We start from the raw sequence: 17,486 nt of genomic DNA, 5'->3' as shown, positions 1-17,486 counted from the left end.
TAATAAAACATAGAGCTCCTGGCTCTAGCTCAATGTCTTAAGTTAGAAAGAGATAATAGGAGACAACTAAAAGAATCACTGAAGTGCAGAAAAATCTATCCTCTCTTCCTAACAATACATAACTAATTCTGTACATGTAATCAGACAGTTAAAAAGTTGAGTGTAATACATATGTTTAACCATCTGCAGCACTGAACGACTGTAAGTAGCATGCAATTGTTTTTCCTATTTACAGTTGAATTTGGCTTGCAAAATGTATTATATAGTGGCCTTTACCAATCTGAATAAGCTACTTATACTATTACACAACTACCAATACTGCTTTTGGTGGAACACATTAAAAAAAAGTGTTAGCAATTTTCTTCCTTTTCTTATGTCAAGTATCACACCCAACTTTTAAGATGGAATGACATATCGAGGCAACACCCAAAGCAGACAATCAAGCATTCACCTCCATTTACAGTGTAAGCAATACTCTCTCTTCCTGGGTGTCTTTCCACTCCTGGGTGGGTGGGTGGGATAATAGGTTTGTCTACAAAGAAGCTGAAAGAGCCAGATTTGCTTTCCCTCTTCTCAGTTTCCATTCTTTTCCTTGTCTGTCTCGGTCTTGATTTTGGTGGATATTTGAACAAAAGTGATCGTGTTTTTCTTCTCTCTTTAATTTCTTTTAAATTGTTTGTGCTCCTCTGCACCAATGTGGAACTAATTAATGCAGTTCTTTCAATTGCTCAGATGCATTCTAGGCAGAGACAAAGTTATCTCCTGCCAATAACACAATGATAGAATTTAACACACCAGGCTGAGCAGTGGGGAGTTACCTCTTCCAAATAGTGATCTACTTTAGGATACAAAAAGGCATGGAAGAAGCAGTAGAAGACAAATGTAAAGGAGGTTGTAAAATAAAAGCTTTCATGTTCAACTGTCAATTTTCTTCTATTTTGAGCACTATTTCGGCCATAAAAGAAGCAACAGCAATTGTTCTGCTTCAGATCATCCAACAGTTCATCCAAGAAGATGCAACCAGTTCTAAAATGCCCCAGCTGTACTACTCTCTTTGCATATCCAGGTAAAAAAATAAAAAATAAGTAAAGCTGGTAGATTCAAGAGAATACTCTACCAAGTTTTGCTTCCGATAGGCAAGTCCAAGTATACTTGGGGGAAGTGGAAGGGGGTAGAAAGGATCATGTGCACATTAAACACACACACACACACTCTCTCTCTCTCTCTCTCTCTCACACACACACACACACACACACACACACCCAACACACTTTTGAGGGGAGGACAGAATTTCTTCTTTTGGACCTGTCAAACATCCAAATGGCTCTTTAAGGTCAAGAAGCAGTTTGACGACTCAATGAAAAACACGGCACAGAGAAACTATTACTACAACTATTTATATACCACTTTTCAACAATAAAAAAATCCTGAAAGCAGTTTATATAGAAAAAGAATAAAAAGATGGTTCCTTGTCCCCAAAAGGTTCACAATCTATAAAGAAACACAAGGCAGACACCAGCAACACTGGTGGGGCATTGTGCTGGATGCTGAATAGGACCAGGTACTCTCCTGATGCTCAATGTAAAGGGAACCACCACTTTGAAAGGTGCCTCTTTGCACAGTCAGCAGGAGATTACTAGATGTGCACAATTAATAAATTCCCTCCAAATACCAGCATTGCTTTTTAATCTCAATATATCTGAAGAGTAGTTTGGGGATTCTGTGGAAATAGAAAACTTGGGGGGGGGGTCAATTGTACATATCGAAACTTATGCAAAATATGCACCTGTGGATTTTGGTTCTTGTGGGAGTGTTGAAGCAAGGGACAAAAAGAACAAGTACAGAAAAAGCAGATTGAAAAATATGTTAGTTAACACCCTAGACACATGTTTGTTTGTTTAGGAACTAATAGCCTGTTTCCAAACAACTCAAGGCAGCTTACAAAAATTAAACTCATCCAAAAATGCAACACACACAATAAAAACAAATGTCCAAGCCTATCAAAAATAACAGAATAACAAACAAAACAATTAGCAAATTAACCTGCATATACTTTTTGAATAGAGGAATGTAACAAAATTGTGGTCCTGGTCCTGCTCTAGTCAAGAACAATGTCTTATACAACAGCCACTGGCCCTGGATTGAACATATTCCTACAGGCATCAACAATGCAAACACAAATGCATGTCTGGATGTGTACCTGCATCACTTCTTCACAAGTTGGCATTTGCAAACAGATCTCTCTTGCTTGCCTCTAGAGCACTCATGTCCAACCATCTTCCTTCTGTTTTCAAACATGAGAATCTAAAACTTATAAACTACTGCTGAAACCCAATATGTTACCATTATGTTTTTCTGTTCTTGCCCAAAGAGGATGAGTCACAAACAAGAATTTAATCACTGAAGTAAGTTTCTTCAAAATATTAAACCATCTCCTATTGAGACTCAATGCCACTTTAAGATGAGGACATTTAAAAAATCAATATGTAGCTGACTAATGATAAGCTATGGTAGGATGAATCTCAGTTCTTTGCCAATACTGCAGCAATCACCTTCTCTTAGCCCTAGTTCAAAAGGGTTTTTGTTCTAAAATCCACATTTCAAGATTTGCCATCTATAAAGAAGAACCCAAAGCCACCAAAATAAAATTATTTGTTGCCCTGTCTCAAAAAACTCTTACTAACTGGGGGTGGGGGTGGGAGGGGCAGATATTACAGACATAAGCAACATATTAAAATATGCTGCTTTGAGTTTTTCCAAGAATGTGGCTTTTACAACTACTTCTTCTACTTCAAACGCCGTATTCCACTGTACTTTTTAGCAGTCAGTTGTGATACACACTCAATTAGGATGGCACAAACCTTGCCAAGCATAAGTGAGATTCAGTTTCAAAAGGTGATACATAGAAATCAAATTACTGTCCTGAGAATGCTTAAAAGATGCCAGCTATTTTAGAATACATTTTTGGATGTTTGTATTTGAAATATTATTTATATAGGCAATGGTGAATTATTTTGAAATGGTAGATAAAAGAGAAAAGCTTTTCTCACAGAGTTCTTTGGAAGAGGAAAATAAATCTATATTTCCTGATGTGGTGGTATTTTAAACACATTATAACTTTCATGTATTCTCTATTTGTCTGAAGAAAGGTATATACAGTTATCAGAGGTAATTAAGCTTTAAAGTAATATTACAACACATTAAAACAAAAACTATCATAAAAAGGCATAACCTTTTGTAGACTGCTGCTCCATCATCAAAAACACTTTCCACTTATGAAAGGATCCTTTCCGCTTGTGAGAGGACCCTTTGCATAAGAGTACGTTCTTCCTTGAGCAGAAGGAGCTTCTGATGGTGAAGCATGCTCTGAAAAGGTTAGAATACAATGGTTCAAATCCCCATTCAGCCAGGAAGTTTACTGGATGATCATGGGCCAATCACTACATCTCAATCCAACCTACCTCACAAGGTTGTTCTGGGGAACATTGCCCTAAGGTATTCCGAGGAAGAGCAGAATAGAAAGTCAAAAAATTAAGGTGGTAAATAAGAGCCTCAGATGGGATCATAGCTGCACTGCAATGTATCATTAAGCAATTTGGACAGAGTTCTTAACACCGCATACAAAAAGTGAACATCAATTTACACAAGATTAAAAATAAGATTCAAACTGCAATATAGGCAGCTTTGACAAAATTTACAAGTTCACGTTCAGGCTAAGAAGCCAAAGTACAACACCACAAAAAATGCAGCAGGGAAGTGTTACAATCACTGCTACAGTATTAGGTACAGGTTGATCAGCAATACATAATCTTTAGAATACTTCCCTGATTTTAAGAACTTTATCAATTCACTCACAAGCAACCTTGCTATATAACAAATATTTCAGATACAGCAGCTGAAAAAATATGTATTTCAAACACTAATTTCTAACTGTGAGTATTCTATGTGTTTCCCCAAAATCACACAGGAAAATACATAATTTAGAACACACATATGCTGTATCAGATAAAAGATATATACGCTACCCACAGTATTCAGTAATGCTTCAATGTGAATCCTGAATATTTAGCAAGTCTGTTTTTAACTATATTCTAATAACGAGGATTCAAATGACTGCTTTTAAACACTTGCATGCTTTTATCTTCAAAATGTTTTCTTAGTCTAGTCAATTCTTCCTCCCTGCAATTTTGCACCTGCAGCCTTTGTTATCCTTATCACACCTATGTGTGATTCTTCTGACATTCTTCTTGTTGACACTCCTCTTTAAAATAGTAGTGCTCAGCCAAATGTTATCCAGTCATCTTCGACACAAAGAAGGGGCTTTCAGGGGGCTTAAATATTTCCTGAAAGACTGCCAAAAATGTACCTTTCTGTACCGATTGATGTCCTCAAACCCTATCAGCAGCAGCTTTGGCAACATTTTGCATTTGAAATTAACCCCTCCTCTTAGGAACAGTGATATCAAACAAATAATTACATTGGATTATGTGGTAATGCTACTGAGGGCAAATGAAGTTAGAGCGAGGTCAATGTTTTGAACCAAACTTGCCCCCCACCCTTGCAAAAAGGGCACCAAAGCTGCAGTTGATTGAGGCTGCAAAGAGACTCATAAAGGAGCACTGCCACAGCCATGTCAATGCCAGCTGGAGGGTTGTGGGATGAATGAATGTATTAGAGGGAATCTTCGCTCTGTAGCATCTCCTTTTGCGGGGGGGGGGGTTACCTCCCAAAAAGTGTACTTGTGAAAGGTATATTTGTCATAAACTGAACATGAGTGGGCATACTCTGAGTGAGGGCAATTGAAGTCACACATTATTACAACACTTGCTCCCTCAGACAACTCTGATTTCTTCTCCAACTCAACATCACCAACAACATTTTGAATAGGAGGACAATAGTATGTCCTCAGTAATAAGTACATTCGTTTGCCCTCAGTAGCCTGCTATTTCCATGCACACTGATTCCGTAGAGTCCGGTCCTCCTAGGTTTTCTAAGGTTTTTTTATTCTACAGCCTCTCATCCGCATTGAGATGTTTAGAAGAGCATCCTCTCTGTAGTCAGCGAGACTGCAGAGAGGCCAGGGAGCTGGCTTTGCGGGCTTGAAGGACCACCCATAAAGCCAATTAGGGAGGAAGAGCTTCCTCCCTCAACTCCAGTTCGCCCGAATGCAGCCTCCAGTGGCACATTTGGACGAAAAGGAGGCTCCCTAGACCCTTGGTTTGGAGAAGCAAAACTCACTACAAACCAAGGGTTCAAAATGGATTCTAAACAGTAAACGAGACCAGAGTTGGCTGGGTTCAGACATAACAATAAGGAAACTGTGGGTCCCTCCAACTCCAGTCCCGTTATGTGTGTATCCAGCTACACAGCCACACCACCCTCAATGAGCCCCTCCTAGGCCCATTTATGAAGTATCCAGGAGTAACCATATGGCACTGGTTCTTTCCATTCCAGCAGCTTTCTATTACATCTGTTATGTTTTTAGTGGTACGTTCCTCAAAAATAAAATAAATAAAAATTGAGGAACAATTTTTTTTTGCATCTCTTATTGCCAGCTTACATTTCTTTTCCAAGAGCATATGTTCCTTTTTGTTCTCCTCATTTGGATAAGACTTCCATTTTCTGAAAGAAGATGTCAGTTTTTAAAGCTTCCATGACTATGCTCATTAGCCCCTGCTAACTGGGCAAAGAGGAACCTTTTACCGTGGTGATTCTCTTTATTTAGCAGGGGGAGAGCAACTGGCCCTATCCACCCCCAGCACAGTACTTCCAGTGACTGTTGCTGGTGTCTATCTTATGTTTTGTTTTAGAATGTGAGCCCTTTGGGGACAGGGAGCCATCTTATTTATTTATTGTTTCTCTTTGTAAACCGCTCTGAGCTATTTTTGGAAGGGTGGTATAGAAATCGAAATAATAATAATAATAACAACAACAACATTCAGATATTTATTTTTAAAAAGCAATGAGCATGTGGAGTACACAGTTAACAATCAATGGTGAGACCCTTGGACAGGTTAGCATTAGAAGAGGCATTTTCCAAGGGGACTCACTATCCCCTCTATTGTTTGTAATCGCCATGACCCCACTTTCACAAATACTAAACAAAACAGGCCTCGGATACCAAACATCTAAAACATCAAGTAAAATCAACCATCTGATATAGATGGACGATCTGAAGTTGTATGGAAAGTCCCAGTCAGAAATTGAATCACTGCTAAACACTGTCCAGTAGTGATATCATTCAGTAGTGATATAGCAATGGAGTTTGGACTAGACAAGTGTGCTGCATTAATAATGAACGGAGGAAAAACAACAAAAACAGAAGGAAAAGAACTGCTGAATGGAAGCAAGATCAAGAACCTGGAAGAGAAAGAACCTTACAAATACTTGAGCATTCTCCAGGCTGATAACATCGCACACACTGAAGTTAAAAGAAAAATTGGAAGTGAATACATCAGGAGAGTTAGAAAAATCCTCAAGTCCAAACTCAATGGTGGGAACACCATACAAGCCATAAACACCTGGGCTATACCTGTTATCAGATACACTGCAGGAATAATAGACTGGACCCAGGCAGAGCTAGAGACGCTAGATCGTAAGACCAGGAAAATCATGGCCATCAATCATGCTCTGCACCCCCACAGTGATGTCGATAGGCTCTACCTCCCTCGCAGCTCAGGTGGAAGAGGAATGCTGCAAGTCCATCAAACAGTAGAGGAGGAGAAAAGAGGCCTTGAAGAATATATCAAGGACAGTGAAGAAGATGCACTTCAAATGGTCAATAAGGAGAAACTATTCAACACCAATGAAACAAAGCAGGCCTACAAGAAAGAACAAGTCACGAACCGAGCAGAAAAATGGAAAAATAAGCCACTGCATGGTCAATATTTGCACAATATAAGTGGAAAATCAGACGTCACCATGACCTGGCAATGGCTTAAGAATGGCAACTTGAAGAAAGAAACAGAGGGTTTAATACTGGCTGCGCAAGAACAGGCACTAAGAACAAATGCAATAAGAGCCAAAGTCGAAAAATCAACAACAAACAGCAAGTGCCGCCTTTGTAAAGAAGCAGATGAAACAGTGGACCACCTAATCAGCTGTTGTAAGAAGATCGCACAGACTGACTACAAACAAAGGCATGACAAGGTAGCAGGGATGATACACTGGAACATCTGCAAAAAATACAAGCTAGCTGTAGCCAAAAATGGGTGGGACCATAAAATTGAAAAAGTTGAAGAAAATGAAGATGTAAAAATATTATGGGACTTCCGACTACAAACAGACAAACATCTGCCACCAGTACACCAGATATAACTGTAGTCGAGAAGAAAGAAAAACAAGTTAAAATAATCGACATAGCAATACCAGGGGATAGCAGAATAGAAGAAAAAGAAATAGAAAAAAATCACCAAATACAAAGATCTACAAATTGAAATTGAAAGGTGGTGGCAGAAAAAGACCAAAATAATCCCAGTGGTAATTGGCACCCTGGGTGCAGTTCCAAAAGACCTTGAAGAGCACCTCAACACCATAGGGGTCACAGAAATCACCATCAGCCAATTTACAAAAAGCAGCTTTACTGGGAACAGCCTATATTCTGCGACAATATCTATAACAATTGACAATAAAATTCTGACATCCCAGGTCCTTGGGAAGGACTCGATGTCTGGATAAAACAAACCAGTCAGTAACACCTGTCTGACTGTGTAAAATAATAATAATAATAATAATAGCAGCAGCCAAGCTGGCATCTTTTTAGATTTAGTGGTACCTCCCCTACTTTGTGGTACACATTCTAGCTGAGCTTCTAGTATTGTCGTTTTTAATAACCTGCACACATTATTGAGAGATTTGACTCTTTATGAGTTTTTCAGCTTTTTTTGGTACAAATCCCCTCATTTTTGAGAAGCTTCCTTTTTTGAAGTCAAATGTATCCTCCTCCTTCCAAAGCCCCAATCTACTCCCGCTCCTAGACATGCATTCAGTCACTGTTAGTACTGCAGTGTGTTCCACAGTCAACACTAATGGTGTTGTAAAGTGTGCCATCAAGTTGATTTCGACTCCTGGAGCCCACAGAGCCCGGTGGTTTGCTTTGGTAGATTACAGGAGAGCTTTACCATTGCCTCCTCCCACACAGTATGAGATTATGTCTTGCAGCATCTTCCTATATTGCTGCTGCCTGATATAGGTGTTTACCATAGTCTGAGAAACATACCAGTGGGGATTCAAACCGGCAACCTTCCGCTTGTTAGTCAAGCATTTCCCCACAGCGCCACGATTGTACACTTAGCTATATTATAAAGACTGCAGGTAAGGCTCTTCCTTCCTTCCTTCCTTACCTGGAAGCTGATGGATCTAAAGCTGCAAGGAGATGCCCAAGAAACATTCTAGAGACTGCATGCTAGGCTATTTCCGACTTCCAACCTTAGAGAATTTGAAATTCTAATCAAGGGGGGCGGGGGCCTGCATGGAACACCTTCCACAATGTAGCTTTGTTTATAAGACAGTGTTCTAGAGAAAGGGCTGTTTCTCTCTCCCTTGCAAGAGGAGAAAGAAAGAAAAAAGTATGCCAAGCAGTCCCCTAACCTTAAAAGATTTTATTCGTCATATTAATGTATGACGCTGTATTATGCTACTCAGATTATTGGTTAACATAGTCCAGTATTGCTTTCTCTGAGGATCAAACTAGATGTGCACACCAAGGCATACTATAGAGGTGTGGCTCCACAATGGAAACATCTCTCTTTCTAAAAATTAACCAGGTGGGAGGAGGAAGTGACCTATTAAAATTGCAACATGCAAGCAGGACAACTTTCCTTTGAGGTATTTTCCCACCAAAAATTGCCTCCTGAAGAAATAATTTACTCCCAATGTGGCTATTTGTGGAAATCACCACTTCAGGAGATGGTCTTTGGTGGGAAAGACGTATGAGGAGAAAGAGTTAGCCTCCCCGTCACATGCTACAGTCCCAACCGGAACCACCTCCCACAATTATTTTTTTAAGAGAAAGAAAGGTGCTTCTGGTCAGAACACTATAGCTCTCATTTACACTCATGTCTAGTTTGACTTTGACTGGTAGTTGCTCTCCAGGTTCCAGGGTTCTTGCAGTTTGCTACCAGAGACCCATCCAATAGGAGATTAAACCTGGGATCTTCTGCATGCAAGGCAATATTCTCTCATTGATCATCCTCCCCCAATCATAGGCAACAGGCCATTTTGAGGTCTGTCCCAAGGGTCTAGTGTAGTTTACTTCAGTCTCTCAAGGCCATCCCCTTTTTCCATCTCTCAGGTATGGATATGCCCATTGTGAATGTGAATTTTGCAAAGTTCTGTGACTCACAAATCTGGATTTCTCTCACAGATACTCAGTACTGTGAAAAGATTTGGTTAAGGGACCTTTGTGGGGAAAACTATTTCCCAGCATTCCCCACACACCTTGCTGCACACTGTCCAAGGCATCATTGGGGCCTCCCGCAGCTCCAAATCCCTTTAAGGACTCTCCCTAGTGCTGCATAGAGGCCAGGGCAACATGTAGGTAATTTCATTTCAAAACTTAATCTTTGCACAGCTCTAGATACTATCACAGCACTTCATTAAATCTGCAGGATTTAGGGCAATTTTACAAAGGGCAATTTTACAAAACATTTTTTTAAAAGGGAGGCTTAGCTTTCAAATCAAGGAAAAATATCAAGAAAATGGGATACAAAGTAGTAAACCATCTACCACTGTAGGAATCTTGTATGAAAGGTGGGATATTATATGGTACCTGCCTGTATAGTTAAGGCAAGACACAAAAATCTCCTCTTCAACCAAAGGTTTCTGATATGAATACAACAAAGCAGATTCTGCTTACAAGCAGCAATTTTATGTTAGATCTTAACCCTGCTAAATGAGCAAAGAGGCACCTTTCAAAGTGATAACTCTCTTATATTTAAGCAAGGGGAGAGCAACTGTCCCAATTCAACCCCAGCACAGCATCTCTCCAGTGGTGGTGGTTGCTGTCTACCTTACAATGCCTTTGGGATTATGAACTCTTTTGGGACAGAGAACCATCTTACTTATTATCTATGTTTCTATGTAAATCACTCAGAGCAATTTCCTTGAAAAGTGATATATAAATATCCGTAGTAGTAGATTTATAGGGATTTCTGTTCTTACATTTTTATTTAACAACAAGGGAGGCGGGGAGGAAAATTTGACACTTGAACAATATTCAGCAGAGTAATGCCGAGTCTAAGCAGCTTTCAGTGAAAATAATGAGACTCATGTTAGTAACAACTAACTTGTCTGGCTGATTTCAAGGTACTTTAAGCACAACTAACGTGCTCTGACCGGAGCCATGATGTTGTACATCTGACAGGATACAAATGCATGCACACTACTCCATAGAAAGATTCTGTCATGTATGATTACTTGCACCCCACTAATAGGAACAAACTATTCCATTATAAGAAATCGGCACAGCTGCATGTTCCAAATATAAGCATTTTTCAACTCTGAAATATCATGGAGAGAATAAAGTACTTTACTTTGAGGTAAAGCTATCTCTACAATTTGCCCACTGCCTAGAACTGCCTTTCTCATCGATTTCCACCCAGTAGTTCTACATGTTTTAGAATTGTGACCATATACTTTTTTTTGTCAATTTTTTCCTAGTTAACAGACCGAGCTACAACAAGATACTTCCAAGAAAGAAATAAACAGGCAAAAAGTACATATGAGATTTCCCCTTGCTTTTTCTTCTTGCACTAGCTACCAGATACTGTATTATTCAGCTGAAGGAGGAAGCAATGCTGGGATGTACATGAGGTAACGGCTGTTGCCACTGCTATGGCTGACTCTGAGATAAGTGGCCAGCTTGTTCAGGTGGTGAGGCAGCACAGGGAACAAATCTTAAATTATCCGTGCTTGTGACATTCTCCATCCTCAAGGACAAGCTAGATATTACATGCAGATAGTTTCAACTTTCTTTACTTCTTAAAAAACACTTCCAAAGGGGTGATCAAGGAAGTGCAGGGAATCTTTCCCCACCAGTGATTTACCAGTTCCAAATCACTCCCACAACCACAACCAAATTAGCTCCCCTCCAGAGTTCCAAATGTGGACAAACTCAAATATGCATCTTTATAGGAGAGGAGGATGCTGGGAGAAGAGCAATTTGGAGCAAGGAAACAGTGGGCAGGAAAAGGGTTCCCTCACTGAGCACTCTTCTAGAAGCAGCTTTTCCTGTTTAAAAAGGGCCACTGGAATAATATTACATGCATCTGGATGTACAGTTTTACCTGGAGTCTTCTGGTGTTTGTGTGTGCATATAATTTTTTTTTTTTTTTAAAGCCAAGCATCCAGAAAGCACAGCCAGTGTGTACTGTTTGCCTGAGCTGCATTTTGTTAATTGGTGGCTTAAGGGAGACCCAGAGAGGAGACAACTGCTAACCAGTTCAAGTGAACAGATAAGTGATAAATCGCATTCCTGTAATAAAATACACAGTCTACAGAAATGTACTTCTCCACATTCAGGCATCCAGAAAAACTGGCCAGTTGCACAGAAATACATGAATGAGGTGTTCCCAACTTGGTATCTCACCATGCTGGCCTAGCTTCAGTTTTGCTGATACTTCTGGAAAGAGCTAGACCAAATAAAAGCATTCCTTACCCAGTACCTTTGAAACATCCCTTCTGATGACAACAAATGTAGCTCATGGATTTCCTGAAGCAGGATTTGAAGTATACTATTAAGATCAGAATGAATCTTTCAAAGGGTGAACACTTTTTAAAATAAATTCCTACACTAACCAATGGTAACCCCTCTGCCTGCAAGGCGAGTCTGCTTGCAACAGTAAGTCAATGCAAGTTCTTATTCATGTTACATCTCACTTACTATCTAAGATTTTTAAATGGACAGGAGCACCTTCTTTTGCAGAAATTGACAGCAGCACCTCCTGTTACATACGCAACAGCCCCCAAAGCAGTCGCATATAGGTAGGAATGTTTTCTGCATGCAGGCTATCGCCCATTTGCTCCACTGTTCCCTCTAAAGCCTGTGCACATGCGCATGCTCGCAAGTTTTTGGATGTCCACTCAGTTCATTTTAGATTCCATTCAGGCTGAATCAGGAAGGCCCCACGCTGAATGTAGATGCGCACACACTGCCTTCATACTGCTGCCCAGAACAAAACTCATTCTGCACACAGATGGAAAAAAATTAGAGGGACCACTGATTTGCTCCACAAAATAGGTCACATTTCTCCAAGAAACATCTATGTTTCAGAGGAATCTCAGAAGTCATCTGTCCAACTACTACTAGTTCTGCTTTTCAATGAAAAGGTTAACAACAACAACGTGATTCCCTGTCCCTAAGGGGCTCACAGTCTAAGAAGAAATACAAGAGACATCAGCAACAGCCACTGGAGGAATGCTGTGCCAGAGCTGGACAAGGGGCAGTTCCGCCCCCCCACCGCCCACCAAATATAAAAGAATCATCACTTTGAAAGGTGACTCTCTACCTGGTTAGCCTCTGAAAGGTGCCTCTTTATCTGGTTTATTATTTGCCATAAACACTGAAATGAAGAACTACTGATGAACTTTCTTACATAAATGCTAATGTTATTGGCTTTCAAATTTCATCCAGTCACCTCCTCTATCCTTACTTTTCTCCATAAATATCATTATCACAGCCGTTATTCAACTCTTTAATAAGCTTGAGAAACCAACTTTCACAACACTTACACCCTATATTATTGGGAAATGATTCCTATTTTAAAATATGTACTGCTAGCATGGTGCCATATCAAGTGCATGGCAAAGATGTTTAACAAAGTTTGTGATGAAGTTTTCAAATCGAAATGCTAAACAGCTGAAATGTTGCAAGACATAGTTCTCTTCCTAGTCTAATAACTAGATTAAACATATGCAAAATAAACATGGTGACAATTCACATAAGCAGAAATCAGTGATAATTACCCTTGCTAGGATGTTAATTCTAATGGAATTTTTAAAAACCTTTGAAATTTGTTTGGTCTCAATTAAAGCCTGTAGAGATCATGTCAAGCCTAAAACCCCCATTTTTAATTTTCGCCCTCTATACTTGCATAAATGCCTTCTTACTGAGGCATAGATCTCTCTGAGTATGACACCTCATTTATTCAATGAAATGAACTGTAGTCCACAAAAACCTTTGCTACACTAATATGTTAGTCTTTAAGATGCTACAAAACTCATCAGTTTAAAAAAGCTTCTGACAACTCTTTGAAAATAGCACCAGTACACATCTTGCACTGGAAATAGCACCAGTTCGCACCTTGTGCTGGAATGCAGCATAAAGAGGGGAAAGGGGTATGTGTATGCGCTCTCTCCTCTCTCTCTCTCTCTCTCTCTCTCACTCTCACACACACCCCTCTGTTCCTTTCCCGTAAATTCCTCTCCGAGTATTGGGTACTAACAGGATACCTTGGCTAACATCTTGCCTAATAAAGTGTGTATGTAAGCAGGGACGCACCAGAAGTCCTTGCACAATTATGACTACCACTATTTATAACATAAGTTCTCAAAGTAGTTTACATAGCCACTGGAGGGATGCTGTGCTGGGGTTGGATAGGACCAATTCTCCCTCTGCTAAATATAAGAGAATCACCACTTTAAAAGGCACCTCTTTGCTCAGTTAGCATCACCATATTCACAATGCTGCGCAAGAGCGATCAGAGTTCAGAGCACTACCCGCACTCTGAAGGCATTCTGTATAATCGGAAACATGTCACTGACCCACAGTGGCATGTTTCCAATCTTATAGAGTGCTTCTGGAGCATGGAGAACACTGAATTCTAAGGGCCCTTGCACAACAGTATCTGCACAGGGGGACTAGGAAAGTTGCGCAAAGGCTCCTGACATGTTCCCGCAACTCCTCCTTACCTGCACACTTCATTAGTCAGGATGTCAGTCACTTATTTTACCTATGGATCAGAAGTGAGCATGCTTCCTCGGCTACCTCAGTTGGCTACCTCTGAGAGGAGAACTGGTCTTGTGGTAGCAAGCATGACTTGTCCCCATAGCTAAGCAGAGTCCACCCTGGTTGCTTGTAAAAGGGAGACTAGAAGTGTGAGCACTAAAAGATATTCCCCTCGGGGGATGGAGCCTCATGGGAAGAGCAGAAGGTTCCAAGTTTTCTCCCTGGCATCTCCAAGATAGGGCTGAGAGAGATTCCTGCCTGCAATTTTGGAGAAGCCACTGCCAGTCTGTGAAGACAATACTGAGCTAGACAGACCAATGGTCTGACTCAGTATATGGCAGCTTCCTATGTTCCTAAGCCCAGTCAAAGTTTCTAAATTCTCTAAATATAAGCTAACAAGATCTATCATACACTGAGTCAGACCAAGAGTCTATCTATTCCAGTCCTGTCTACTGTAACTGGCACCACCTCTCAGGAATCTAAGGCAGAGATTTTTCTCCCAGTCCTACTACCCAAGATCTTTTAAAACTAGGAACTGAGGATTGAACTGGAAACATTCTACATGCAAAGAAGGCACTATCACTGTGCTATGACTTCTGGTAGCTGTCCACATCTGTTTATTCATTAGCTGGCTTCCAATCATGGCTGTTCCATTATTCACCACCAACTGACCAGTTGGTAGACGGTACATCACCTAAATGCTCTATAAACAAATGAATTTTGATTCCAGTAGATAACAGCAGACTAAGTGACTTCCAATCCAAATCGACATCTACACCAATCATTTAAAATTAAAATCTTAAACTATTTCAGATTTAAAATCTTTTTCAGATCTATAAAACTTTAAACTATGTATGAGTAACAAAGAACTTTTTTAGCCTCTTCAGATAAGAATTTGATTGCAGAGACTCTGCTTCCTCCAACAGCAGCTGTAGCAAGCAAGACCAGAGTTCTGCTTGTTACAGAGGGGAAGCAGGAGAACAGTATGAAGTAGTATCAAGGCAGAAACACTTCTTGCTCAGTCAGAAAGATACCCTTCTCCTACACTCACAGAATTACCATACCTACTCTCCAACAGCTTGGCTCAATTTACAGCTGGAATGAGGATAATTGTTTCTATCCCTGCTTAAACTACCCAGCTGACCAATGAGTAGCCTTGTCTCACACTCACACATGTGCATGCATACCATTATTCCCTTTAAGGCATGCGCACACTCTCAAGTTTTTGGATGTCCACTCAGTTCATTTTAGATCCGGTTCAGGTTGAATCAGGAAGGCCCTATTCTGAATGCTGGTGTGCACACACTGCCTTGATACTGCAGCCAAAAACAAAACTCATTCCGCACAGAGATGAAAAAAAATAGAGGGACCACTAGTGCAAACGCTCAGTTTCATTATTATATGAGCACTTGCCGCTGTAATGCTACAATAAAAATGCAGTCCTTAGAGTATAATTAGGAAAGCATAGCTAATATGATGCTTATCTTCCTCCTTTTAGTACCTCAGCATTAAAAATTCCTCAGCCACCGCACAGCCATCTGATGATGAGCCACATTTTCCCGAGTATTCAGCACTGCTGGATGAGTGGCACTCCAGAAAGAATCCCAAGCTGACCCCACCCCACCATCACCAAGGCCAGACTACATAACCCCCATTACTGAGCAACAGAGAGCAGCCTATCGATTCACTCCGCTTGCAGCCTGCCACAGCCACTGTGCATTCATGCTATCCAAGGGTAATCGCTCCAAAAACCTCTCACGCCTACGAACTTCATCTGCATCTATAGAAAGCATTGCACATGGTGCTGCCAGGAAACAGGGCAAAAAAAGGGAAACACTGAATCAACACAGGAAACTCATCCCTACTGTGGGGGGGAAGGGGGGCATACAAACATCCGGGTGTTGAAAGGAACAGCTTAACATATTGTGACAAGGTTTTTGTTGAAGAGCAATTACAGGGAGGAGGAAAAGCCTTTTTGGAGTCTCTGCATTCGGCCTTGTTGAAAATAAAGATAATGACCATTTGTGTTTCACAAACAGATACTGAGGGGCAGGGAGAGAAGACGAGACGTTTTCGTAGTGCATTTATTTATTGGGGGATGGAAAACAGCCCTCTTACACAGGAAACTGTCCTACACCAAGTCATACCATTGGTCCATCGAGGTTAGTATTGTCTACACTGACTGGCAGCAGTTTTGCAGGGTTTCTTCCCCAGCCCTACCTGGAGACATCAGGGACTGAAACGGGGAGCTTCTGCATGCAAAGCAGATACTCCACTACGAAGCTCTCCTTCTTCTTTTATAAGAATCCAAGCCAAGCCGTCTCCTCTCTGCAGCACATCCTCGCACCTCACCCCCCTGCCTCTGTGCCACACCATCCTCCAGCCTTTGCCCTACAGCAGGGGCTTCTCTCCGCCCTGAGCTTTCCCTCCCTGTATCCCCACTGATCCTATTCCCGCCCACCCGACCCCCCCCCCCCACTTCCATCATCCCCAGGGAACCACCACCCGCACCCTCCCCTTCTTCCACCAGCCCTCCTGAGCCCCCCTGGCACGCCCTTCCCAGCAGGCCCCCTCCAGGCACACACACACACACACCCCATAGCTCCCTGTGCCGGTGTCATTCCCGGCCCCTCAACACACACACCCTTTTCATGCCTCCTCCTCGCCGGCCCTTCCCCACAACACTGCAGCAACCTCTCCCACCCTGCCTGTCGTCTCCAGCGGCAAAGGGGCAGGTCCGCCGCCGCCTCGTGTTCCTCACGGCGGCCTGCCCGCCTCCTCCCTTCAGGCCACCCACCACCCCGCAGGAGGCGACACAAAAAGCGCCTTAACAACCGCAGCCGACGCCACAGGCCCGCCACCCCCCGCCTGGTGTCACCGTGCGCGTCGGTGCGCGCTCTTGGCGGGCCCCACGCGCACAATGGGCCCCAGCGCGGCCCCTCCCCCTCGCTGAGAGGGGGAGGAGGGAGGGGGGCCGCCGCCGCCGCTGCTGCCATCACTCCACCCCGCTCCCCAAGCCAGCCACCCATTCTAGTCCCTTCTCCTCCCACCACCCTCCCCTCGCCCGGGCTCACCATCGCTGCGCTTGATCTCCACATAGATCCCTATCTGGATCTTGCCGAAGTTGGCCGCGGCCATCGCGTCATAGAGCGGCGGGGGAAAGCGGCGGGGGGGGGAGGGAGGGGAGAGGAGACTCGGCTCCGGGCGCTGCCGGCTTGAAGGGAAAGGAGAGCAGCGGCGGCGGCGGCGGCAGCAACGGCAGTTTCTACGGGGAAAGGGGAGGGGGGAGAGGGAGGAGGAGAAAAAGGCGCCGGCCGGATACAACAGTCGCCGGGAGCCGCTGCGGCTGCGCACACAATGGAGGCGTCACGGCGGGACCGGCTGAAGGGGTGGGAGGAGCGCTCGTGGCGGTAGCAGCACCGCCGCCGCCGCCACCGCAGGAGGAAGAGGAGGCTGGCTCTGGCGGCGGACGGCTTCGCTCAGAGGGCGAAGGGAGCGTGTGGGGCGATGTTGAGGACCCGGCTTCCAACGCCGCCTCGTC

General features: G+C 42.6%; 1 protein-coding gene across 10 annotated transcripts in view; it reads right to left on the bottom strand.

The window, feature by feature from the left end:
* KIF2A (kinesin family member 2A) overlaps positions 1–17,269 on the bottom strand; it is a 93,090-nt gene extending 75,821 nt beyond the window's left edge. The window contains exon 1 of one of the 10 annotated variants that reach the window (XM_053300777.1): positions 17,020–17,269. In XM_053300777.1, coding sequence (XP_053156752.1) covers positions 17,020–17,083 — 64 coding nt within the window. In that variant the 5' untranslated portion in view covers positions 17,084–17,269. Of the gene's footprint in view, positions 1–15,009; positions 15,030–15,446; positions 15,568–16,165; positions 16,348–16,589; positions 16,623–16,648; positions 16,668–17,019 lie in introns of those variants that run through there. The other 9 variants (XM_053300776.1, XM_053300779.1, XM_053300785.1 and 6 more) reach the window with 9 other exon arrangements.
* Positions 17,270–17,486: the final 217 nt, after the last annotated feature.

Source organism: Hemicordylus capensis, chromosome 2 (assembly GCF_027244095.1).
Source record: "Hemicordylus capensis ecotype Gifberg chromosome 2, rHemCap1.1.pri, whole genome shotgun sequence".
Lineage (NCBI taxonomy): Eukaryota > Metazoa > Chordata > Lepidosauria > Squamata > Cordylidae > Hemicordylus > Hemicordylus capensis.
The sequence above is the reverse complement of the archived record's forward strand: the minus strand, read 5'-3'. Positions and strand labels throughout refer to the sequence as shown.